Genomic DNA, 27,593 nt, shown 5'->3' with positions numbered 1-27,593 from the left:
GTTCTGCCCATGACGTGCGTGGGTTTTCTCCAGGTGCTCTGGTTTCCTCCCGCACCCCAAAGGCGTACAGGTGTTCATTTTTCATTGTCCTATCTGGGACACGACAATAAACTTGGTTTGCAGGTTAATTGGCTTGGTGTAACTGTAAATTGTAATACCCCTGTCCCACGGTACGAGTTCATTCCAAGAGCTCTCACGAGAATCAAACTCGTGATAAGCACGGAGAATGAACGTAGTGGGTACGTTGGAGCTCGGGGATGTCTCTTAGCGGCTCGTAACGCTAACGGCAGGTACTCAGGAAGACTCGCCAACAGCAGGTAAGCACGGGAAGACTCGTGAAGATTTTTCACCATGTTGAAAAATATCCACGAGAGCCCCGAGTACCGACGAGCGGCCATTACCGTAAATCTCCGAGTTCGAATCAGGGCAAACTCGGGAGAACTCTTGGAATGAACTCGTACAGTGGGACAGGGGTTTTAAATTGTCCCTACTGTGTAGATTAGTGTTAGTGTACGGGGATCGCTGGTTGGCGCGGACTCGGTGGGCCAAAGGGCCTGTTTCCACGCTGTATCTCTAAACTAAACTAAAGACAAATTTACAGAAGCCAATTAACCTACAAACCTGCACATGTTTGGAGTGTGGGAGGAAACCGGAGCACCTGGAGAAAACCCACGCAGGTGACAGGGAGAACGTATAAACTCCACAGTGCCACACGTGTGGGTTTAAACTAGATAGTGGGGGGGAGGAGACATTGACAAATTGGGAGTATAAAGATGGAGTCAAAGGGGAAGTGAGTACAGGAAAAATTACAAAAGACTCTCGAATTAATGGGAAGGAAAGTTCGAGTAGGGATAAGAGAGTAAGGTCAGGGCCAACAGTGACCAGAGTGACAGGGGAGGTGAATAGCGAAGTCAAAGTACTGTATATGAATGCGCAAAGTATAATGGATAAAGTGGACCAGCTTGAGGCTCAGTTAGAAATTGGCAAGTATGATGTTGTGGGAATTACTGAGACATGGCTGCAAGAGGGCCAGGGCTGGGAACTGAATATTCAAGGGTATACCTCCTATCGAAAAGACAGACAGGTGGGCAGAAGCGGTGGGGTTGCCCTGTTGGTGAGGAATGAAATTTAGACCCTTGCGGGGGGTGACATTGAAACAGGAGATGTAGATTCAGTGTGGATAGAACTAAGGAATTGTTGGGGTAAAAATACCTTAATGGGAGTTATCTACAGGCCCCCAAACAGTAACCTGCACATAGGGGGCACGTTGAATCAAGAGTTAAAATTGGCATGTCGCAAAGGTTGTTATGGGAGATTTCAACATGCAGGTAGACTGGGAAAATCAGGTTGGTACTGGACCCCAAGAAAGGGAGTTTGTGGAGTGCCTCCGAGTTGGATCCTTAGAGCAGCTTGTATTGGAGCCTACCAGGGAGAAGGCAGTTCTGGGTTTAGTGTTGTGTAATGAACCGGGTTTGATAAGGGAACTCGAGGTAAAGGAGCCATTAGGAGGTAGTGACCATAATATGATAAGTTTCAATCTAAAATTTGAGAGGGAGAAGGGAGAATCGGAGGTGTCGGTATTACAGTTGAACAAAGGGGACTATGGAGGCATGAGGGAGGAGCTGGCCAAAGATACACTAGCAGGGATGACAGTGGAACAACAATGGCAGGTATTTCTTGGCATAATACATAATCAGTTCATTCCAAAGAGGAAGAAAGATTCCAAGGGGAGTAAGGGGTGACCGTGGCTGACAAGGGACGTCAGGGACAGTATAAAAATAAAAGAGAAGAAGTACAACGTAGCAAAGATGAGCGGGAAGCCAGAGGATTGGGGACCGTTTAAAGAGCAACAGACGATAGCTAAAAGGACAATACTGGGATAAAAGATGAGGTACGAAGGTAAGCTAGCCAAGAATATAAAGCAGGATAGTAAAAGCTTCTTTAAGTATGGAAGAGGAAAAAATTAGTTAAGACCAAAGTTGGACCCTTGAAGACCGAAAAAGGTGAATTTATTATGGGGAACAAGGAAATGGCAGATGAGAGGAACAGGTACTTTGGATCTGTCTTCACTAAGGAGGACACAAACAATCTTCCTGATATAGTAGTGGCCAGAGGATCTGAGGTGACGGAGGAACTGAAGGAAATCCACATTAGGCAGGAAATGGTGTTGGATAGACTGATGGGACTGAAGGCTGATAAATCCCCAGGGCCTGATGAGCTGCATCCCAGGGTACTTAAGGAAGTGGCTCTAGAAATCGTGGATGCATTGGTGATAATTTTCCAATGTTCTATAGACTCAGGATCAGTTCCTGTGGATTGGAGGGTAGATAATGTTATCCCACTTTTTAAGAAAGGCGGGAGAGAGAAAACGGGGAATTATAGACCAGTTAGCCTGACATCGGTGGTGGGGAAGATGCTGGAGTCAATTATAAAAGATGAAATAGCCACACATTTGGATAGCAGTAACAGGATCGGTCCGAGTCAACATGGATTTACAAAGGGGAAATCATGTTTCACTAATCTTCTGGAATTTTTTGAGGATGTAACTGGGAAAATGGACAAGGGAGAGCCAGTGGATGTAGTGTACCTGGACTTTCAGAAAGCATTTGATAAGGTCCCACATAGGAGATTAGTGGGCAATATTAGAGCACATGGTATCGGGGGTAGAGTGCTGACATGGATAGAAAATTGGTTGTCAGACAGGAAACAAAGAGTAGGGATTAACGGGTCCCTTTCAGAATGGCAGGCAGTGTCCAGTGGGGTACCGCAAAGCTCGGTGCTGGGACCGCAGCTATTTACAATATACATCAATGATTTGGATGAAGGGATTAAAAGTAACATGAGCAAATTTGCAGATGACACAAAGCTGGGTGGCAGTGTGAATTGTGAGGAGAATACTATGAGAATGCAGGGTGACTTGGACAGGTTGGGGGAGTGGGCAGATGCATGGCAGATGCAGTTTAATGTGGATAAATGTGAGGTTATCCACTTTGGTGGCAAAAACAGGAAGGCAGATTATTATCTAAATGGCGTCAAGTTGGGAAAAGGGGAAGTACAACGGGATCTGGGGGTCATTGTTCAACAGTCTATGAAAGTAAGCATGCAGGTACAGCAGGCAGTGAAGAAAGTGAATGGCATGCTGGCATTCTTAACAAGAGGAGTTGAGTATAGGAGCGAATAGGTCCTTCTGCAGTTGTACAGGGCCCTAGTGAGACCACACCTGGAGTATTGTGTGCTGTTTTGGTCTCCAAATTTGAGGAAGGCCATTCTTGCAATTGAGGGAGTGCAGCGTAGGTTTACAAGGTTAATTCCCGGGATAGCGGGACTGTCATATGCTGAGCAAATGGAATGGCTGAGCTTATACACTCTGGAGTTCAGAAGGATGAGAGGGCATCTCATTGAAACATATGATTATTAAGGGTTTGGGCACGCTAGAGGTAGGAAACATGTTCCCGATGTTGGGGGAGTCCAGAACCAGGGGCCACAATAAGCCATTTATAATGGAGATGAGGAAAAACCTTATCACAGAGAGAGTGGTGAGTCTGTGGAATTCTCTGCCTCAGAGGGCGGTGGAGGCCAGTTCTCTGGATACATTCACGAGAGAGCTAGATAGGTCTCTTTAAGATAGCGGAGTCAGGGGATATGGGGAGAAGGCAGGAACGGGGTACTGATTGTGGATGATCAGCCATGATCATATTGAATGGCGGTGCTGGCTCGAAGGGCCGAATGGCCTACTCCTGTACCTATTGTGTATACAGACAAGCACCCATGGTTAGGATCGAACACGGGTCTCTGGCGCTGGACTGCCCCTGTCCCACTTAGGAAACCTGAACAGAAACCTCTGGAGACTTTGCGCCCCCACCAAAGGTTTCCGTGCGGTTCTCGGAGGTTGCAGGTGGTTGCCGGAGGTTGCAGGTAGTGGAAGCGGGGAGGGAGACTGACAAAAACCTCCGGGAACCGCACGGAAACCTTGGGTGGGGCGCAAAGTCTCCAGAGGTTTCCGTTCAGGTTTCCTAAGTGGAACAGGGGCATTTAAGGCAGCAACTCTACCGTGCTGCCCTTGCCTAGCACAGCAATAGTGTGCTCATGAAACATACAAAGGCAAGATGTGGACTACTATTGTTGAATGAAATATCACTTATCAGTTGAAAATAGATATTCCATTCATAGTTTGCAAGTGGTGAATACACGGCTATGTGGCAATTGTCCCCTTTGTTCCGTGAATATTAATTACAGCGTTCACTAATCTTGATGTCTTCTGGTTTATGTTTCTGCACTAATTTAGTTTCAAGGCCCAAAGACATGATGTAGTTCTTTAATGATACTGTATATACAATTACTTGCTCGATGGCATTGTCATCTTCACTGCGCCACTGAACTGGTTCAGTTTAGTTTTCAGATGCAGTTTGGAGACAGGCCCATGTGTCCACCGAGTCCGCGCCGCCCGCCCGCCCGCCCGCCCGCCCGCCCATCCAATGTTCACACGCTAGTTCGCCGTTATCCCACACTCTCACTCATTCCCTACACATGAGGGGCAATTTGCACGGACCATTTTTAACCTACACATCCATACGGCTTTAGGATATGGGAGGAAACCGGAGCACCCGGAGAAAACCCACGCTCGCGGTCACGGGGAGAACGTGCAAACTCCACACACAGACAGACAGGATCGAACCCGGGTCTCTGGCGCGGTGAGGCAGCGAACTGAAGGCAACTGAAGCATCCTCTCGCCAACTAGAGAGCGGTCCTGACCTCCCATCTACCTGGGCTCGCCAACGTTCTCACTCCCAAATAAGGGACAACAGGTCAAAATACGGGACAAATTCCCCACGGCAATTTGTTGACCGACTGGGCCGTGGCTGGGTGAATGATGAGTTGGCCCCGGGTGCTGGACTGCACACAAAGCCCAGCCGGCAGGCCAGCTGAGGAGTTTTGGCCCGGGCCGCGCGATGCCGCACGCAAAGTCCGGCGCCCCGTCCAACTCGTGAACCGATGATCGGCCGTGAGAAGGAGGGGTGGTGGTGGTGTCGGCGGTAAGCGAAGGTCCGAAGGTCGGACAGCTGGCCGGGCTGCCGACCGACCGACGGGGCCACGGGCGAGGCGCTGCTGCTGCTGCTGCTGCTGCACTCCATGGGCTGCACTACGTCGGGACGGGTGAGGCGGGGGCCGGACGCGGCGCTCCGATCCGACAGTCCCCTCGACCCGAGTAGTAGCGGTCAAATACGGGACAAGGGCGGTCCCGTACGGGACAAACCAATTTAGCCCAATATACGGGATGTCCCGGCTAATACGGGACCGTTGGCAACACTACTGATGATGTCGCTACTCCATCGATGGTGAGGAGGTAGGAACACGTGATGGACGGGGCCATCACCTTAAACCACTGCAGCACCTCTGGTGCAGGTCCTCGCTCGGTGGGGGACAGAAACATAGAGACATAGACAATAGGTGCAGGAGTAGGCCATTCGGCCCTTCGAGCCTGCACCGCCATTCAATATGATCATGGCTGATCATCCAACTCAGTATCCTGTACCTGCCTTCTCTCCATACCCCCTGATCCCTTTAGCCACAAGGGCCACATCTAACTCCCTCTTAAATATAGCCAATGAACTGTGGCCTCAACTACCTTCTGTGGCAGAGAATCCCACAGATTCACCACTCTCTGTGTGAAAAAAGTTTTCCTCATCTCGGTCCTAAAAGATTTCCCCCTTATCCTTAAGCTGTGACCCCTAGTTCTGGACTTCCCCAACATTGGGATGTTCCAGGACTTAGTTTAGTTTAGAGATACAGCGCAGAAACAGGCCCTTCGACCCACCGAGACCTCGCCGACCCGCGATCGCTGCACGCTAACACTATCCTACACACACTAGGAGCATCTTACATTTATACTCAGCCAATTAGTCGACAAACCTGTACGTCTTTTGAGTGTGGGAGGAAACCGGAGATCCCGGCGGTCGCGGGGAGAACGTACAAACTCGGTACAGACAGCACCCGTAGTCAGGATCGGACCTGGGTCTCTGGCGCTGTGAGGCAGCAACTCTACCGCTGTGCCACTCGTGACACCCTAGGTCTTGGTTCCTTGCACAGCCTCTTTCCTTTTACCATCTTGCTGAATTGATGTATCATTCATGTTTTTTCCGCCTGTTGTCTTGAACCCGTGTTGCTGTTGCAAGCATAATGTTCATTGGGCCTCTACCGGTGACCTTGACTCGACAGAGCCAAGTGTACCATTCGGCACCATTTTTATGTCGGGGTGCTGACTATACAAGGCCTAAACTGATTGAGAAGGTTGCAAGGAAAAGGGGTAGAATTAGGCCGTTCGGCCCATCAAGCCTATTCTGCCTTTATTGATATACTCACAGTTAGAGCTGCATCTTGAATTGTTAATGGGTCTATGTGACTCATTGTGTGACCACACAGAGCAAACAGTGGTGGAGTCACTGATATTATTCAAGCTTAGAATGTCGTTTAATCTACCCTGCTCTTCACCAGTCAGTGCCCAGATTAACATAATCCTAAATAGTTTTACTGTTGACCTGGTGAGTTTCATTGGCCTTTTAACTTGTTCTCACAAGATCATAAGATCATAAGAGATAGGAGCAGAATTAGGCCATTCGGCCCATCAAGTCCACCATTTAATCATGGCTGATCTATCTCTCCCTCCTGACCCCATTCTCCTGCCTTCTCCCCATAACCTCTGACACCCGTACTAATCAAGACTCTATCTATCTCTGCCTTAAAAATATCCACTGACTTGGCCTCCACAGAATTCTGTGGCAAAGAGTTCTACAGATTTACCGCGGGTGCAGCAGCATCTATGGAGCGAAGGAAATAGGCAACGTTTCGGCCCCAAATCCTTGCGGGTTTCGGCCCAAAACGTTACCTATTTCCTTTGAGTTTCGGCCCGAAACGTTGCCTATTTCCTTTGAGTTTCGGCCCGAAACGTTGCCTATTTCCTTTGAGTTTCGGCCCGAAACGTTACCTATTTCCTTTGAGTTTCGGCCCGAAATGTTGCCTATTTCCTTCATTCCATAGATGCTGCTGCACCCGCTGAGTTTCTCCAGCACTTTTTTCTACCCTCGATTTTCCAGCATCTGCAGTTCCTTCTTGAACATTCCACAGAATCACCACCCTCTGACTAAAGACATTTCTCCTCATCTCCTTCCTGAAAGAACGTCCTTTAATTCTGAGGCAACGGCCTCTAGTCCTAGACTCTCCCACTATATAACTTTAGCCCAGGATTCACAAGTTTAATAAAGGCAGTGTGTCTTTGCTTCCCCAGGTGGTGATTGTTTTTTTACAAGCAGAATCTGCTGAGAAAACGTAACCTTTTAGTTGTATAAAAGCACAAAGTCCCTTGAGGCTGCGGGATGCAGCGAAGTCTAATAGGCAGGGTGTTGTCCTTTAGCTTCAGAAAGCCCAGAGATAATGAAATTAAATGCAGTCCCTGCAAGATGAAAGATCTCTAAATGAATTAAGTTCGGGAATACTCAAAGCCCGGAACGGATTGTGTGGAATTACATTTGCTTCAACACTCGGTTGCACTTTACACTAAAGATCCTACAGCGAGCAAGACAGTCCACTCGACGAAAAAGACGTAATGCCGTCATGGGCAGGTTCGTGGGTGATTTTCGGCCCCCTTTTCCGTAACCGGCTTCCGTCTCCGCACCAAAGATCCTGTAGTGGAGCAAAGATAACTAGTGCGGAGACGGAAGCCGGTTACGGAAACATCCTCGTAAAAAGTTACTTGGTAAAAATCTTCCCGTCTTTTTGGGATTAACAGCAACTGTTCCCCCGCAACGTTGCTTTACACTGTGAGTCGGGTCGAGTCGGGTTACTGAAATGGATGAAAAAAAGGCCCACGTTCCGCTCCGTTGCGTACTACACGCCAGCCCATTGCATTTAGCAGGAGTGGTCTATCTTGCTCCGCTAGAGGGTCTTTGGTTTACAGCTTAGTTTATTGTCACGTGTACCGAGGTACAGGGAAAAGCTTTTGTTACGTGCTAACCAGTCAGCGGAAAGACAACACATGATTACAATTGAGCCGCCCATAGTGTGTAGATACATAGCAGACAAAAATGCTGGAGAAACTCAGCGGGTGAGGCAGCATCTATGGAGCGAAAGAGTTACCTATTCCTTCGCTCCATAGATGTTGCCTCACCCACTGAGTTTCTCCAGCATTTTTGTCTACCTTCGATTTTTCCAGCAACTGCAGTTCTTTCTTAAGCATTTCGTGTCCCGATACATTATAAGGGAATAACGTTTAGTGCAAGGTAAAACCAGTAACGTTCGATCAAGGACAGTCCCAGGGTCACCAATGAGGTAGATAGTAGTTCAGCATTGCTCTCTGGTTGTGGTGGGATGGTTCAGTTGCCTGATCACAGCTGGGAAGAAACTGTCCCTGAATCTGGAGGTGTGCGTTTTCACACTTCTGTACCTTTTGCCCGATGGGAGAGGGGAGAAGAGGGAGTGGCCGGGGTGCGACTGGTCCACTCTTCCACGATTGGTAGTCAAGAATTCATCTTCTCATTGCCTTTGGATTTACGTAGAACATAGATCAATACAGAAGCCAAACACAAAATGCTGGACTAACTCAGCAGGACAGGCAGCATCTCTGGATAGAAGCAATGGGTGATGTTTTGGGATGAGACCCTTCTTCAGACTGAAAGCCCTGTCCCACGGTACGAGTTCATTCCAAGAGCTCTCCCGAGTTTTAAAATAATCAAACTCGTGGTAAGCACGGAGAATGAACGTAGCGGGTACGTCGGAGCTCGGGGACGTCTCTTAGCGGCTCGTGACGCTAACGGCAGGTACTCGGGAAGACTCGCTATCGGCAGGTAAGCACGGGAAGACTCGTGAAGATTTTTCATCATGTTGAAAAATGTCCACGAGAGCCCCGAGTACCGACGAGTGGCCATTACCGTAAATCTCCGAGTTCGAATCGGGGCAAACTCGGGAGACCTCTTGGAATGAACTCGTACAGTGGGACAGGGCTATTAGTGTCACTTTTTCTTTGGACTTCATCTCTTTTGATCTCTTATGCCATTATCTGTGCAAGTCCCTCTCCCCTAACTCTCAGTCTGAAGAAGGGTCTCGACGTGAAACGTCACCCATTCCTTCCATCCAGAGATGGTGCATGAGTTACTCCAGCATCTTGTGTCTGTCTTCAGTGTAAACCGGCATCTGCAGTTCCTTCCTATAAATAGACCAACACAGCTCGGGCACAGGCCCTTCGGCCCACAATGTCTGTGCCGAACATAATGGCAAGATAAACTCTGACCCTCTCCCAGCTCATGTATGTACCTGACCTTAACTAACCTGTGGAATTCTTTGCCACAGACGGCTGTGGAGGCCAAGTCAGTGGATATTTATAAGGCAGAGATAGATAGATTTGTGATTAGTACGGGTCAGATGTTACGGGGAGAAGACACGAGAATGGGGTTAGGATAGTTTAGTTTAGTTTAGAGATACAGCGTGGAAACAGGCCCTTCGGCCCACCGTGTCCTCGCCGACCAGCGATCCCCGCACACTAACACTATTCTTCACAAAGTTTTTACATTTACACCAAGCCAATTAACCTACAAACCTGTACGTCTTTGGAGTGTGGGAGGAAACTGAAGATCTCGAAGAAAACCCACGCAGGTCACGGGGAGAACGTGCAAACTCCGTATAGACAGCACCCGTAGTCGGGATCGAACCCGGGTCTCCGGCGCTGCTTTCGCTGTAAGGCAGCAACTCTACCGCTGCGCCACCGTGCCGCCCAAGGTTAGGAGGGAGGGATAGATCAGCCATGATTGAATGGCGGAGTAGACGCGATGGACCGATTTGGCCTAATTCTACTCCTATTCCTTATGACCATGTGATCTTTTGACCTAAAGCCGCTTAAAGACAGGGCGACATCCCCGTAACATTTCTCAGCAACCTCTCCAGTTTGACACCACCTTTCCCCGTAAAGGGCCTGCCCCACGAGGCGAGTTTACCCAAGAGCTCTCCTGAGGTTAAATAAAATCAAACTCGCGGTAAGTACGTAGAACGTACGTAGCAGGTACGTCGGAGCTCGTGGATGACTCGTAGCGGCTCGTAACGCTAACGGTAGGTACTCGGGAAACGCAGAATCTCGTGAAGTTTTTTGAACAGTGTGAAAAATTTCCAAGTAGTAAAAAAAATACTCGTGATGAAGTACCATGAGTTTGATTTTTATTCAACTCGGGAGAGCTCTAGGGTGAACTGGCATCATGGGAAAGGGGCTTTAGGGTGACCAAGGCTGAACACAATAGAACACAATAGAATAGTATAGAATGCCTTTTATTGTCATTCAAACAACTTGGTTTGAACAAAATTGCATTTTCTACAGTTTTAACATTACAAAAAAACCCAAGACACACACTTAACACAATTGATACAAAGATCCTTCACAGTGAGTCTCCAACACCTCCTCACTGTGATGGAAGGCAAAGTCTTATCTCTTCCATTTGTTCTTCTAATACTCTAAATGTAACTCATTTGAGACCATCTGGCCAGCAGTGGGATACCAGGCAGATTGGACATGTGCCACCATTACCAATGCCAGCCTGTTGACCCAGGCAGGGTGCCATGTTGCCAACTAACCAGCCAGCCTGTGTTGCTGGAAGGAATTTGCGATATCGATGGGCATTTTATTCTGACCTGGCATCGTACGATGACAAGAGTCTTTGGCTGAACTAAATGGTGACCCTAACACAGGTTGTCTAGTTAACTCTCAGCATTAAACCTGCTCACTCGTTAGACTTCAGACTTTAGAGATCGAAATGTCAAAGACTGGAGGACTTGGCGTTAAGGTGAGAAGGGGAGTTTTTAGTTTAGAGATACAGTGTGGAAACTGGCCCTTCGGCCCACCAAGTCCGTGCTGTCTAGCGATCCCCGCACACTATCGCTACCCAGGGACAGTTGCCAATTGACCTGGAAACCTGTACGCCTTTGGAGTGTGGGAGGAAACCGGAGCACCCGGCGGAAACCCACGCAGGTCATGGGGAGAACTTACAAACTCCGTACAGACAGATTGAACCTGGGTCTCTGGGGGCTGTGAGGCAGCAACCATATAACCATATAACCATATAACCATATAACCATATAACCATATAACAATTACAGCACGGAAACAGGCCATCTCGGCCCTACAAGTCCATGCCGAACAAATTTTTTTCCCCTTAGTCCCACCTGCCTGCACTCGTACCATAACCCTCCATTCCCTTCTCATCCATATGCCTATCCAATTTATTTTTAAATGCTACCAATGAACCTGCCTCCACCACTTCCACTGGGAGCTCATTCCACACCGCCACCACTCTCTGCGTAAAGAAGTTCCCCCTCATATTACCCCCAAACTTCTGTCCCTTAATTCTGAAGTCATGTCCTCTTGTTTGAATCTTCCCTATTCTCAAAGGGAAAAGCTTGTCCACATCAACTCTGTCTATCCCTCTCATCATTTTAAAGACCTCTATCAGGTCCCCCCTTAACCTTCTGCGCTCCAGAGAATAAAGACCTAACTTATTCAACCTATCTCTGTAACTTAGTTGTTGAAACCCAGGCAACATTCTAGTAAATCTCCTCTGTACTCTCTCTATTTTGTTGACATTCTTCCTATAATTTGGCGACCAAAATTGTACCCCATACTCCAGATTTGGTCTCACCAATGCCTTGTACAATTTTAACATTACATCCCAGCTTCTATACTCTACCGCTGAGCCACCGTGCCGCTCCTTAAAATGAGGGCTTGTCCGGGAATTGAACCTGGGACCTCTCGCTCCCTAAGTGAGATTCATACCCCCCTAGACCAACGAGCCAGTTGATTATAGATTCATAAGATAAACACAAAATGCAGTAGTCCAAATATGGTCTCACCAACTACATGCAGTTGCTAAGTGACATCCAGTTCATGAGGGAGACAAAAATGCTGGAGTAACAGTGAGTGAGGCAGCATCTATGGAGAGAAGGAATAGGTGACGTTTCGGGTCGAGACCCTTCTTCAGACTGATGTCGGGGGTAGGGGGGCGAGGAAGAAGAAAGGAAGAGGCGGAGACAGTGGGCTGTGGGAGAGCTGGGAATGGGAGGGGAAGGAGGGAGAAAGCAGGGACTACCTGAAGTTAGAGAGGTCAATGTTCATACCGCTGGGGTGTAAACTACCCAAGCAAAATATGAGGCGCTGCTCCTCCAAATTACACTGGGCCTCAATCTGACCATGGAGGAGGCCCAGGACAGGAAGGTCAGATTGGGAATGGGAGGGGGAGTTGAAGTGTTTGGCCACCGGGAGATCAGGTTGGTTAGTACATAATGATAGGTAACCCAGGCGGTCACAGGGAGAGTGTACAATCCCCACACAGACACAGACAGAGGCTGAGGTCAGGATCGAACCTGGGTCTCTGACGCTGTGTGACTCCACTGTGTACTCGCTAGAGTTTAGAAGATTGAGGGGGGATCTTATAGAAACTTACAAAATTCTTAAGGGGTGGGACAGGCTAGATGCAGGAAGATTGTTCCCGATGTTGGGGAAGTCCAGAACAAAGGGTCACAGTTTAAGGATAAGGGGGAAATCCTTTAGGACCGAGATGAGAAAAACTTTTTTCACACAGAGAGTGGTGAATCTCTGGAACTCTCTGCCACAGAGGATAGTTGAGGCCACAGTTCATTGGCTATATTTAAGAGGGAGTTAGATGTGACCCTTGTGGCTAAAGGGATCAGGGGGTATGGAGAGAAGGGAGGTACGGGATACTGAGTTGGATGATCAGCCATGATTATATTGAATGGCGGTGCAGGCTCGAAGGGCCGAATGGCCTACTCCTGCACCTAATTTCTATGTTTCTATGTTTCTACCAAACTGCGACACTGTTTGTTCATATTCATAAATTCATAAGTTATAGGAGCAGAATTAGGCCATTGAGCCCATCAAGTCTACTACTCCATTCAATCATGGCTGATCTATCTCTCCCTCTCAACCCCATTCTCCTGCCTTCTCCCCCAAAACCCCTTGACACCCATACTGATCAAGAATCTGTCTCTGACTTAAAAATACCCATTAACTTGCCCTCCATGGCCGTCTGAGCCAATGAGTTCTACAGATTCACCACCTCATCTCCTTTCCAAAGGAACATCCTTTAATTCTGAGGTTACAGTGTATAGTATGGAGAAACAGGCCCTTCGGCCCACGGATCGGTGCCAACCAGCGATCCCCGCTCACTAGCAACTAGCTTACACACCAGGGAAAAAAATGTAAATTTAATTAAATTTACATATAAATTTACACCAAGCCAATTAACCTGTACGGAGGCACCTGGGGAAATCCACGCAGCCCACCGGGAGAACGTCCAAACTCTGTGTGCAGATAAGTACCCATAGTCAATAGACAATAGACAATAGACGCAGGAGTAGGCCATTCGGCCCTTCGAGCCAGCACCGTCATTCAATGTGATCATGGCTGATCATCCACAATCAGTACCCAGTTCCTGCCTTCTCCCCGTATCCCCTGACTCCGCTATCTTTAAGAGCCCTATCCAGCTCTCTCTTGAAAGCATCCAGAGAACCCGCCTCCACCTCCCTTTGAGGCAGAGAATTCCACAGACTCACCACTCTCTGTGAGAAAAAGTGTTTCCTTGTCTCTGTTCTAAATGGCTTACCCCTTATTCTTAAACTGTGTGGCCCCTGGTTCTGGACTCCCCCGAACATCGGGAACATGTTTCCTGCCTCTAGCGTTTCCAAACCCTTAATAATCTTATATGTTTCAACGAGATGCCCTCTCATCCTTCTAAACTCCAGAGTGTACAAGCCCAGCCGCTCCATTCTCTCAGCATATGACAGTCCCACCATCCCGGGAATTAACCGTGTAAATCTACACTGGTGAGGATGGAACCCAATCTCTGGCGCTGTAAACACCAGCGTTGGTTTACAAGGTTAATTACCGGGACCGCTGCGCCACCGTACTCCAGTCCAGAGTTTCAGAAACTCCTCTTTTGCAATTTTGATTGTTCCCGGTTAGATAGGATTGTTATTTGTCAGCACCATTAAAGTCTCCGCTCTGGCCCTTTGGGATTACTTCTTTGTTGGTGACACTTATATCCATGAGATTTTTGGAGGACGTTACCTGCATTGAGAGGTTTGTTTCACACTGACACCTTCGGAGTAATGAAGGATTTCCAAAGTAGCAGCTCCATAAAAAAAAGAGAAAAATGCTGCAAGAACTCAGCAGATAAGGCAGCACTTGTCGAGAGATAAAGGGAGCTAACGTTTCAGTTGTGGGACGGGCACAAAATGCGGGAGTGAGTGCGGGCACGGTGGCGCCGCGATAGAGCCGCTGTCTTCCAACGCCGGAGACCCGGGTTCGATCCCGACTACGGGTGCTGTCTGTACGGAGTTTGTACGTTCTCCCCGTTCAGCGAGATCTTCGGTTTCCTCCCACACTCCAAAGACACGCAGGTTTGTAGTTAAATTGGCTTGGTGGTAAATGTAACAAAAATTGCTCCTATTTCCAGCCTTTTCATCCAGTTTTTAATTTTAATTTTATTAGTGTTCAATCTTGCCCTATGAGATTTTCCATTAATTTTCTTGGTTATAAAACATAAAACATAAAATAAAACTGTACAGCGAAGGCCCACCATGTTTAGTTCAGTTTAGTTTAGTTTAGTTTAGAGATACAGCGTGGAGACCAGGCCCTTTGGCCCATCAAATGTGTGCCGACCAGCGATCACCCCGCACACTAACACTATCCCACGCACACTGGGGCCAATTTACGATCATACCAAGCCAATGGACCTGCAACCTTGTACGTCTTTGTAGTGTGGGAGGAAAACCGGAGCACCCGGTGACAACCCACGTGGTCACAGGGAGGACGTACGAACTCCGTACAGACAGCACCCGTGCTCGGGATCGAAACCGTGCCCCTGGCGCTGTGAGGCAGCCACTCTACCGCTGCACCACCGTGCCGCTCCCAACTGACATTCCCTTCCCGTTTGCGGACATCTATTGGTTATAAGGCTCTACGCCGAGGGGGACAAAAATGCTGGAGAAACTCAGCGGGTGCAACAATATCTATGGAGCGAAGGAAATATTTTCCAGCATCTGCAGTTCCTTCTTAAACTCTGTGCCAAGGGGCCCTGTTTATGTTGAGCGCTGACTAAGGAGAATCACCACTGTTTGATCAAAGTGCAGCTTTGAAAAGTGCCTCCCCCCCCCCCCCCCCCCCCCCCCCCCCCCCCCCCCCCCCCACTCACCCCCCCATGTTATTTTTCTGACTGGCTTGATTATTTTTGGAACCTTGTGCGTTAAAGACCGATTCTTGTTGAATTTCTTCACCCGTTTGACGGGGGAGGAATTGCCGCTATTTTCTTTTTTTTTTGCTGACCGAATAAAACCGTTTCGCCATCGTAAAAAAATGTCCTCAAAAATCGACGACTGTGCAATAATCATCTAATGCGTTGGGTTCTGATTTTTTTTTTTTTTGGGGGAAGAATTTTTTTTTTTCTCTCTCTTTCTTTCAGATTAACGTTTGCGTTCCTCTTGGCAAACCTGTGGTGTTTTTTCTTTTTCTTTTTCTTCTTCCGAATTCTCTTCTTCCCTTTGTTCTCCTCATGTCTTTTTTTGAACCTAGGCGTCATCGCAAAGAAAGCGGCAGATGATATAGCCAGTAATGGCGATGGTGAAGACGAAGGTATCTTTTTTTTTTGTATGTGCTCGAATGACTATCCCACCACAAACCCAATGCATGACAACCAAAGGTTCACCCAAAACCATTTTTTTTTTCTTTCCGTTCTTAAGCCGCGCACATCTTGTGTGCGTTGTGAATTTTTTTTTCTTTGCGCTCTCTTTCTCTCTCGTCTTCACCCTGAATGCCGACTCGCTTCAGAGAATAAACTTCCACCGGGTGGGTAGGTGGGAGGGTTTTGGGAAGGATGCAAGGAGGTTTTCTGTGTGTGAGGGATTTTCTCCAAGGGCCCGCCCTTTCCCTCCTCTCTCACACTCTCTCACGAGGCTCCCTTGCCCCACAACAAGCAGGATGAGTTACAAGGATTCCAATTGACAATTGACAATAGACAATGCCCTTGCCCGAAGTCGGGGAGCAGAAAGCCTCGGCTATTTGGCAAACACTGAGGATCGCTGTTCAATCTTTCCCTTCCCTCTTGACCCGAGAGAGCCACTTGACTAGATCATGGACAACAGGTGCAGGAGTAGGCCATTCAGCCCTTCCAGCCAGCACCGCCATTCAATGTGATCATGGTTGATCATCCACAATCAGTACCCCGTTCCTGCCTTCTCCCCATATGCCCTGACTACACTATCTTTAAGAGCCCAATCTAGCTCTCTCTTGAAACCGGCCTCCACCGACCTCTGAGGCAGAGAATTCCACAGACTCACCACTCTCTGTGAGAAAAAGTGTTTCCTCATCTCAGTTCTAAATGGCTTACTCCTTATTCTTAAACTGTGGCCCCTGGTTCTGGACCCCCCCCCAACATCGAGAACATGTTTCCTGCCTCTAGTGTGTCCAAACCCTTAACAATCTTATATGTTTCAATAAGATTCCCTCTCATCTTTCTAAACTCCAGAGTGTACAAGCCCAGCTGCTCCATTCTCTCAGAATATGACAGTCCCACCATCCCGGGAATTAACCTTGTGAACCTACGCTGCACTCCCTCAATAGCAAGAATGTCCTTCCTCAAATTAGGGGACCAAAACTGCACACAATATTCATCAGAGAGCTCTCAGCTATCACACCCTCTTCAGAACTCATTACAGACGGGCAGAGGGGGTTGGAGATTCTGACCTGGGATTGCTCTGGTCCTGATGGCTAAAGTGGAGCCAGGTTTGATGAGTAATCAGGATGTCCATGGCAGAATTGCCACATTTGGCGTCAAAGTCTTTGAGGGCAATTTGAATCTTATCGGGCAGCCAATTGGCCTTTTGGGCACACGCCACCAGCCTCACGGGCCCGGTTACCATTCACACCCAGCTCCTGAAGGCGTAGCTGGACATTGTCAAAGCTGGGAGCAAGAGTGCCGAGGTGCTGCCTGACCAGCTGAAGATCATGGTTCTGTGCTCTCCGCACTTCACGACAGCCAAGCACAGGCTAGAGCTCAGGTGATACCCATGCTTGATGCATGAACTTAATTTCAACCTTCCACATGTGGGACGTGCATTGGAAGATGGAAAATTCCTCGTTCAACCTTGAATGTACCAGCATGTTTGGAGCCCTGACCTCACCAAGAATGTTGTGACTCCCATCGAATGGCTGCAGTTCCACCCTGTTCCTGTTTGACCCCCTTAAATATATCATCGTAAAAGTGGTGTGCGTGCGTGTGCCTGTGCGTGTGTACGTGCGTGTGTGTGCGTGCGCGTGTGTACGTGCGTGTGTGTGCGTGTGTACGTGTGTGTGTGTGTGCGTGCGTGAATGGGTGTGCGGTGCATGTGTGTGTTAGCATGCTGTGGATAGGACATGTGCATGTGTGAGAGATTGCTGAGTTAAGTGTGTGTGCGAGCTTGTGTGCGTGTGTGCATATACGTGCGTGCGTATATCGATATATACGTTTGCATGTGTGCACTTGTGGGTGCGTGTTTGGGTGTGTGAATGCATGCATGTGCATGCACATGTGCGCATGTGGATGTGTTCATGCACGTGTGTGTGCATGCATGAGTGTGCGTGACATGTTCACATGTGGAAGTGTGTGTGCTTGTGTGTGTATGCATGTGTGTGCGAACATGTGCGCATGCGGATATGCGTGCATGCATGTGTGTGTGTCCATGCATGTGTTCATGACGTGTTTCCATGTAGATGTGTGTGTGGGTGTGTGAGCGTGCATGTGTGTGTGAGCGTGTATGTGTGTGTGAGCGTGCATGTGTGTGTGAGCGTGTATGTGTGTGTGAGCATGCATGTGTGTGAGCATGTGGGTGAGCGTGTGTGAGCGTGTTTGTGTGTGTGAGCATGTGTATGAGGGTGTGCGTGAGCGTGCGTGTGTGTGTGTGAGCATGTGCGTGTGTAAGCGTGCATGTGTGTGAGCACGTGTGTGTTGTGTGTGAGCATGTGTGTGTGAGCATGTGCTTGTGTGAGCTTGCCTGTGTGTGAGCGTGTGTGTGTGTGAGCATGTGTGTGTGAGCATGTGTGTGTGTGCGTGCATGTGTGTATATGTGTGTGCGTGTGTGTGAGCTTGCGTGTGTGTGAGCGTGCGTGTGTGTGTGTAAGCATGCGTGTGTGTGTAAGCGTGCGTGTGTGTGTGTGTGTGCGTGTGTGAATGAGCGTGCGTGTGTGTGTGCGTGAGTGAGCGTGCGTGTGTGTGAGCATGAATCAGCATGCGTGTGTGAGCGTGCGTGTGTGAGCGTGCGTGTGTGTGTGTGTGTGAGCGTGTGTGTGTGTGTGTGTGAGTGAGCATGGGTGTGTGTGTGTGAACGTGCGTGTGTGCGTGAGTGAGCGTGTGTGCATGTGTGAGTGTGCGTGTGTGTGTGTGAGTGTGTGTGTATGAGTGTACGTGTGTGAGCGTGCGTGTGTGAGCATGTACGTGTGTGAGCAAGTACGTGTGAGTGTGCGTGTGTGAGTGCGTGTGTGAGCGTGTACGTATGTGAGCGTGCATGTGCGTGTGTGAGCGTGTGTGTGTGCGTGCGTGTGTGTGCGAGTGTGCGCGGGTGTGTGTGTGCGTGCATGTGCGTGTGTGAGCGTGTACGTGTGAGCGTGCATGTGCGTGTGTGAGCGTGTACGTGTGAGCGTGCATGTGCGTGTGTGAGCGTGTACGTGTGTGAGCGTGCATGTGCGTGTGTGAGCGTGTACGTGTGTGAGTGAGTGTGTGAGCGTGCGTGTGCGAGTGTGCAAACGTGCATGTGTGAGCGTGCGTGTGTGTGTGCGCGTGTGTGTGTGTACGTGTGTGTGTGAGCGTGTACGTGTGTGAGCGTGCATTTGTGAGTGTGCATTTGTGAGTGTGCGTGTGTGAGTGTACGTGTGCGAGCGTGCGTGTGTGTACATGTGTGTGTGAGCGTGCGTGTGTGAGCATGCGTGTGTGAGTGTGTGTGTACGTGCGTGTGTGAGTGTGCGTGTGTGAGTGTGCGTGTGTGAGCATGCGTGTGTGAGCGTGAGTGTGCGTGTGTGTGAGCGTGTACTTGTGTGAGCGTGCGTTTGTGAGTGTGCGTGTGTGTGAGTGTGCAAGTGTGAGTGTGTGTGTGTGAGTGCGTGTGTGAGTGTGCGTGTGCGAGTGTGTGTGTGTGAGCGTGCGTGTGTGAGTGCGTGCGTGTGTGCGTGCGCGTGTGAGCGTGCGTGTGTGTGTGTGTGTGTATGTGCGTGTGTGAGCGTGCGTGTGTGTGTGAGTGTGCGTGTGTGAGTACGTGTGTGAGCGTGCATGTGTGAGCGAGCGTGTGTGAGCTTGTACGTGTGAGCGTGCTTATGTGAGTGTGCGTGTGTGTACGTGAGTGAGTGTGCGTGTGTGTGTGTGAGCGTGTACGTGTGTGAGTGTGGATGTGTGAGCGTACATGTGTGAGCGTGCGTGTGTGAGCGTGCGTGTGTGATCGTGCGTGTGTGAGCGTGCGTGTGTGAGCATGCGATTGTGAGTGTACGTGTGTGAGCGTGTACGTGTGCATGTGTGAGTACGTGTGTGAGTACGTGTGTGAGCGTGCGTGTGTCAGCGTGCGTGTGTGAGCATGCCTGCGTGTGTGAGTGAGCGTACGTGTGCGTGTGTGTGTGAGTGCGTGTGTGAGCGTGCCTGCGTGTGTGAGTGAGCGAGCGTGCGTGTGAGAGTGTGCGTGTGTGAGCGTGCCTGCGTGTGTGAGTGAGCGAGCGTGCGCGTACGTGTGTGTACCCTCTGTGCTCGGTCTTTGCCTGAAGCCAGACGTCTGCTTCTCTTTCAGACATTCACGACAACGGCCCCAAGCCGGTGATGGTTTACATTCACGGCGGCTCGTACATGGAGAGTACGGGCAACCTGATCGACGGCAGCATTCTGGCAAGCTACGGCAACGTTATCGTGGTCACACTCAACTACCGGCTCGGCGTGTTAGGTGAGTGACCAGCGACTGTCTCCTGAAGCCTCTTGTTCCCACACATCCTCCAGCTGTACTTGGCCACTTGTGTTGGGCTGAAACTGTTTCGCAGTCGAGCTAAAGGAAGCAAAGACTTCAGAACCAAGGTACGCAAGTTGATTCCTTGGATTTATCATGGCGGCGTGGTGGTACAGTTGCTTGCAGCGCCAGAGACCCGGGTTCAATCCCAATTATGGGTGCTGTCTGTACGGAGTTTGCACGTTCTCCCCTTGACCGTGTGTGGGTTTTTTTCCCCAAGATCTTGGATTTCCACCCAGGTTTGTAGGTTAATTGGCTTGGTATAAATGTAGCTAGTCGCTAGCGTGTGTGGGATGGCATTAGCGTTAGCGTGCGGGGATCGCTGGTTGGCGCCCACTCGGTGGGGCAAAGGGCCTGTTTCCATGCTGTATCTCTAAACTCCGCGCCGACCAGCGATTCCCCCACCCCCTCCCCGCACACGGACACTATCCTACACACACCAGGGACAAGTTTACATTTTATACCAAGCCACTTAACCTGTGCGTCTCTGGTGTGTAAGAGACAAGCCATTTAGAACGAAGATGAGGAAACACTTTTTTCTTACAGAGAGTGAGTGAGTCTGTGGAATTCTCTGCCTCAGAGGGCGGTGGAGGCCGGTTCTCTGGATACCTTCAAGAGAGAGCTAGATAAGGCTCTTAAAGATAGCGGAGTCAGGGGATATGGGGAGAAGGCAGGAACGGGGTACTGATTGGGGATGATCAGCCACGATCACATTGAATGGCGGTGCTGGCTCGAAGGGCCGAATGGCCTCTACTCCTGCACCTATTGGCTATTGTGTGGGAGGAAACGGAAGATCTCGGAGAAAACCCGCGCAGGTCACGGGGAGAAGGTGCAGACGTAATCGGGGTGGAATCCGGCTCTCTGGCGCCGTGGCAGCAACCATGATTTAGATGCCTCCCTGATTATGATCCGGGTTCCAATGAATAAAAAGGCTTTATGCCTCTCTTGTATACGTCTTATTTTTGTTCCCTTGAAACTATAAAGCCTTTCACCTTTGGCATTATGTTTAAATGTTGCTGAATCATTTGTCCAAATGGAGCTGGAAGGAATGGTTAGGTTAGCAACTCTTTTGTGCACAGTTTCGTAACAGGATAGTCTTGGGAGCGCTGTGGAGCTAAATCAGTGTGATGGGTTGTCGCGCTGATCCTCAGATTAATTTGACCTCTTTCAAGGAGATATTTTCCATTTTAGTGCCTAGTGCTTCAGCCTATAATACTGCCCATCTATCTCCATCAGTCTGCACAGTGATAACCTGATCTTTCTCATCCTCCAGTACAGAAAGGGCATATGATGGAAGAATGGTTGGATGACATATGATGAAAGAATGGGTTGACAGGGCTTGTATTCACTGGAATTTAGGATGAGAGGGAGATCTTATGGAAACATATACAATTCTTAAGGTATTGGACAGGCTAGATGCAGATAGGGCTCCTAAAAATAGCGGAGCCAGGGGATATGGGTAGAAGGAAGGAACAGGGTACTGATTGGGGATGATCAGACATGATCACATTGAATGACGGTGCTGGCTCGAAGGGCCGAATGGCCTACTCTTGCACCTATTGTCTATTGTCTATTAAAAATGTTCCGTATGTTGGGGGAGTCCAGAACCAGGGGCCACAGGTTAAGAATAAGGGGTAAGCCATTTAGAACGGAGACGAGGAAACACTTTTTCACACAGAGTGGTGAATCTGTGGAATTCTCTGCCTCAGAGGGTGGTGGAGGCCGGTTCTCTGGATACTTTCAAGAGAGAGCTAGATAGGGCTCTTAAAGATAGCGGAGTTAGGGGATATGGGGAGAAGGCAGGAACGGGGTACTGATTGAGGATGATCAGCCATGATCACATTGAATGGCGGTGCTGGCTCGAAGGGCCGAATGGCCTCTACTCCTGCACCTATTGTCTGTTGTCTATAAAAAATGTTCCATGTTGGGGGAGTCCAGAACCAGGTGCCACAGGTTAAGAATAAGGGGTAAGCCATTTAGAACGGAGATGAGGAAAAGCTTTTTCACCCAGAGAGTTGTGAAGCTGTGAAATTCTGTGCACTGTCTGTACGGAGTTTGCACGTACTCCGGTTTCCTCCCACATTGCAAAGACATGCAGGTTTGTAGGTTAAATGGCTTCTGCAAATTGTCCCTAGTGTGTAGGATAGAACTGATGTACGGGGTGATCGCTGGTCAGCACGGGCCAAAGGGCCTGTTTCCATGCTGTATCTCCAAGCTAAACTGTACTAAACTAAACTTCAGCGGTCAATAGATAATGGGCAATAGAACATATACTAGAATGTTGCCTTTACTAGAATGTTGCCTGGGTTTCAGCAACTAAGTTACAGAGAAAGGTTGAACAAGTTAGGGCTTTATTCTTTGGAGCGCAGAAGGTTAAGGGGGGACTTGATAGAGGTCTTTAAAATGATGAGAGGGATAGACAGAGTTGACGTGAAAAAGCTTTTCCCACTGAGAGTAGGGAAGATTCAAACAAGGGGACATGACTTGAGAATTAAGGGACTGAAGTTTAGGGGTAACATGAGGGGGAACTTCTTTACTCAGAGAGTGGTAGCTGTGTGGAATGAGCTTCCAGTGAAGGTGGTGGAGGCAGGTTCGTTTTTATCATTTAAAAATAAATTGGATAGTTATATGGATGGGAAGGGAATGGAGGGTTATGGTCTGGGTGCAGGTATATGGGACTAGGGGGGAATACGTGTTCGGCATGGACTAGAAGGGTCGAGATGGCCTGTTTCCGTGCTGTAATTGTTATATGGTTATATGGTTATACACACATATGGTCGATTAATAGACCATTATCTGCTTATTTATTGCTGTGTGTATTTATTTATACAATGGTATATGGACACACTGATCTGTTCTGTAGTCAATGCCTACTATGTTCTGTTGTGCTGAAGCAAAGCAAGAATTTCATTGTCCTATCTGGGACACATGACAATAAACTCTCTTGATTTGACTTGGTCTATAGACACGGTGAACTTTTATCTCCAGTTCTGTATTATGTTTACATATTCTGTTGTGCTGCAGCAAGGAAGAGTTTCATTCTCCAATCTGGAACACATGACAATAAAACTCTTGATTCTTAACAATAGGTGCAGGAGGAGGCCATTCGGCCCTTCGAGCCAGCACCGCCATTCAATGTGATCATGGCTGATCATCCACAATGAGTGGATACAGTGAAATGCCTCTTTTGCACGCAGTTGCACAGATAACCATGTACAGCGTTGCATGGGCTATCACCACCTCTACGAAACATTTTGACAGGTGCATGGATAGGACAGGTTTGGAGGGATATGGGCCAAGCGCAGGGGGCAGGTGGGACTGGTGTAGATAGGACATTGTTGGCCGGTGTGGGCACGTTGGGCCGAAGGGCCTGTTGTCACGCTGTACCACTCTATGACACTTTGACGATCGTACTTAAGTATAAGACTTCAGTTTAATGTCAGGTTGAGGTGTTGTCCCACTTGCATGCGACTGCATGTGTTTGGCGCGACCAAACGTAAGCGGCGTTCGCGCTAAGTTCGCGCTAAGTTCGTGCGTGACGTAATTTACGTCATACTCACCAATCAGCTGGGCAGGAGGCTGACTGTATTTGGGCGTCGCACGGCATCGGGCGGTGACGTCATCGTGCAACGTCATGCGCTAGGCGTACTCCGTCAAGACGCTGCGTACGACGTCAATGCGCCTGCAGGCCGATAGCGCACGGAATTTTCGGACAGTGCGGGATTTTCGGAGCCCCGCGCGATGTCGGGACCAGCCCCGCACAACTCCATATGCCTCCGCAATTGTAAGTGGGACCGGCCCCACGTGGCCCGTACGCCTCAAGCGACCACGTTTGGTCGCGCCAGATGCATGCAGTCGCATGCAAGTAGGACAGGCCCTTAAATTGTTTAAGAAGGAACTGCAGATGCAGTTCCATCGGGCCGAAACGTTGCCTATTTATTTCCTTCAGTCCATAGATGCTGCTGCACCCACTGAGTTTCTCCAGCATTTTAATCTACCTGCGAGACTAATTGTTGTGCCACCCCGACACAACTGCTGAATAACAATCCTTGTGATGTTTTGCTTTGGTAAAGGCTTCACATAATTGGAAATCATTGTTTGAATGTCATGTGTAAAACAGATTCCTCATTGCAGCTGACACATCAAACCTACCCACTGATAAACCATAAACTTCTTCAATGTGCATTTGGCAAAGTGGCTAATTTTCACATTAGCTTCACCATAATAAAAGAAGCAGACATTAGTTTAGCTCAGAGATACAGCGTGAAAACAGACCCTTCTGCCCACTGAGTCCGTGCCGCCCACCAATCACCCGTTGACACTAGTCCCATGGTATCTCACTTTGCCATCCAAGTTCAAGTTCAAGTGAGTTTATTGTCATGTGTCCCTGATAGGACAATGAAATTCTTGCTTTGCTTCAGCCCAACAGAACATAGTAGGCATTGACTACAGAACAGATCAGTGTGTCCATATACCATTATATAAATATACACACACATGAATAAATAAACTGATAAAGTGCAAATAACAGATAATGGACTATTAATGTTCAGAGTTTTGTCCGAGCCAGGTTTAATAGCCTGATGGCTGTGGGGAAGTAACTATTCCTGAACCTGGATGTTGCAGTCTTCAGGCTCCTGTACCTTCTACCTGAAGGTAGCAGGGAGATGAGTGTGTGGCCAGGATGGTGTGGGTCTTTGATGATGCTGCCAGCCTTATTGAGGCAGCGACTGCGATAAATCCCCTCGATGGAAGGAAGGTCAGAGCCGATGACGGACTGGGCAGTGTTTATTACTTTCTCTCCAGGGCGCTCAAGTTGACGAACCAAGCTACAATGCAACCGGTCAGCATGCTCTGTTAGGGGGCAATTTCACTAAGAGGGCCAACTAACCTACAAACCAGCAACTTCTTTGTAGTGTGGGAGGAAACCAGAGCACCTGGAGAAAACCCACGCGGTCACAGGGGAAAATGTACAAACTCGGTACAGACCGCACCCGTAGACAGGATCGAACCTGGGTCCCTGGTGCTATAAGTACAGGTGTCAGGGGTTATGGGGAGAGGGCAGGAGAATGGGGTTTAGTGGGAGTGATAGATCAGCCATGATTGAATGGTGGGGTAGACTTGAAGGGCCGAATAGCCTAAATCTACTCCTATTCCTCATGAGCTTATTAAACAGTGGCTGTAATGCTGCCATCACCATGTCTCCACTGTTCTGGTGTAAATAAACACTGCTGTCAGTGATAGAGACTTGGAAACTCATAGGTTCCTCCAGATTCACCATCCCACTTTGCAAAGACGTGCAGGTTTGTCAGTTAAGGCGATTGGCTTTTACATACGGCTCAGTGTCTTTGAGGCAGATGCCAACATACTTGAATTTTAAGGGAATTATAGAGTCATCGGGTCAGGCAGCATGAAACCAGGCCATTCGGCCCATCTAAGCTAGTCCCCTTCGCCTGCATTTGGCCCATATCCCTCGATAGAAACATAGAAATATAGAAAATAGGTGCAGGTGGAGGCCATTCGGTCCTTCGAGCCAGCACCGCCATTCATCAATGTGAATGAATGAATAAGTTTATAGGCCAAGTATATTCACATACAAGGAATTTGCCACGGTGCTCCACTCACAAGTAACAACACAACATACATTAAACAATTAAGAATGACACTAAAAACATTAAAAATAAAACATTACAGTTTAAACATGTGAATGAAATAAAATAGCGGAGCATAAGGAGGCTACAGATCTTTGGTTATTGAGTAGAGCTACTTGCTTGTGGTAAAAAAAAACTGTTTTTATGCCTGGCTGTGACGGCTTTGACAGTCCGGAGTCGCCTTCCCGAGGGAATGTGATCTTGGCTGATCATCCAGAATCAGTACCCCGTTCCTGCTTTCTCCCCATATCTCCTGATTCCATTAGCCCTAAGAGCTCTATATCTAACTCTCTCTTGAAAACATCTTCCTACCTACTGAGGAAGGGTCTTGATCCGAAACATCACCCATTCCTTCTCTCCAGAGATGCTGCCTGTCCCCCTGAGTTACTCCAGCATCTTCCCATCCACACTACTCCAAACTCTCCCCATCCCTGAGCCTGTCCCAGTGTATCTGCAAATGCTGTTATAGTTCCTGCTTCAATACCTCCTCTGGCAGCTAGTTCCAGAAATGCTTTTTTTCAGCATTTTTCTGCCAACAGGTGTGTGCTGTTAATTCCAGATGGATGTGGCCACTAAAGTCACAGCTCATCCTGATGGTCTACTGATAATTCTGCTCCAAAGTGAGCAGATTTAACCCATTCACTTTAATTTCCCACTCAGCTTGGACTGCAGTGGTGTATCCCAGGTTGGTAAATAGCAGAGCAGCCCATTGCATGGGGAATAGGTTGATAATGACAGTAGCAAATTGTAGCCCTGTCCCACGGTACGAGTTCATTCCAAGAGCTCTCACGAGTTTTGAAAAAAAATCAAACTCGTGGTAAGCACGGAGAATGAACATAGCGGGTACGTCGGAGCTCGGGGACGTCTCTTAGCGCTAACGGCAGGTACTCGGGAAGACTCGTGAAGATTTTTCAACATGTTACCCTCTGATCCCCTTAGGCACAAGGGCCACATCTAACTCCCTCTTAAATATAGCCAATGAACTGGCCTCGACTACCCTCTGTGGCAGAGAGTTTCACCACTCTCAGTGTGAAAAACGTTTTTCTCATCTCGGTTTTAAAGGATTTCCCCCTTATCCTTAAGCTGTGACGCAGGTTATAAAGATATAACCTGCTCCAAAGTTCTCGAAGTGGCTTGGTTGGCAGATAGACTTACTGTGCAATGAAGAACCTAAAGATCCTACTTCCTGTCCAATGAACTTTCTTGGAGTAAATAAAGTGTAGATGATGGAAATATATTAAAAAAAACAAAAAATGTTGGGAAAACAGGGCCAACATCTCAGATCAGGACTCAGGAAGCAAGAGTGTTTAATATTCATGTGTATCAATAACAAAACAATGAAATTCCTACTTGAAAAGATTGTGACCTTTTAATAGGACATAAAGCTGGAATTGATGCTGTCTGAGCTATAAAGGCAATTTATAGTTCAATTAAGAATTTTAAATGACATTTGTACAGATACAAAGTGTAGGAAGGATTTAGAGGGCCACGGGCCAAATGCAGGCAAATGGGACAAGCCCTACTTGGACAGTATAGACAAGATGGGTCGAAGGGCCTGTTTCCATGCTGTATCAGTCCATACTGGTCCGCTCAATGTCGCCATGATTTTCTCTCATCCCTGTCCAAGTGTCTTTTAAAGGTGGACAAAAATGCTGGAGAAACTCAGCGGGTGAGGCAGCATCTATGGACTGAAGGAATAGGTGACGTTTCGGGTCGAGACCCTTCTTCAGACTGATGTGGGGGGCGGGAAGACGAAAGGATGAGGCGGAGACAGTGGGCTGTGGGAGAGCTGGGAAGGATAGGGGAAGGAGGGAGAAAGCAGGGACTACCTGAAATTGGAGAAGTCAATGTTCATACCGCTGGGGTGTAAACTACCCAAGCGAAATA

The 27,593-nt window shown here is 48.4% G+C and overlaps 1 protein-coding gene across 2 annotated transcripts in view; it reads left to right on the top strand.

The window, feature by feature from the left end:
* Nucleotides 1–27,593, top strand: part of nlgn4xa (neuroligin 4 X-linked a) — a 193,658-nt gene that overhangs the window by 88,609 nt on the left and 77,456 nt on the right. Inside the window, exons 2-3 of one of the 2 annotated variants that reach the window (XM_055665953.1) lie at nt 15,617–15,676; nt 19,846–19,995. In XM_055665953.1, the coding sequence (XP_055521928.1) occupies nt 15,617–15,676; nt 19,846–19,995 (210 nt within the window). The remainder of the gene's footprint in view (nt 1–15,616; nt 15,677–19,845; nt 19,996–27,593) is intronic. The other variant, XM_055665954.1, reaches the window with a different exon arrangement.

This window comes from Leucoraja erinacea, unplaced genomic scaffold (genome assembly GCF_028641065.1).
Source record: "Leucoraja erinacea ecotype New England unplaced genomic scaffold, Leri_hhj_1 Leri_164S, whole genome shotgun sequence".
Taxonomy (NCBI): domain Eukaryota; kingdom Metazoa; phylum Chordata; class Chondrichthyes; order Rajiformes; family Rajidae; genus Leucoraja; species Leucoraja erinaceus.
The sequence above is the reverse complement of the archived record's forward strand: the minus strand, read 5'-3'. Positions and strand labels throughout refer to the sequence as shown.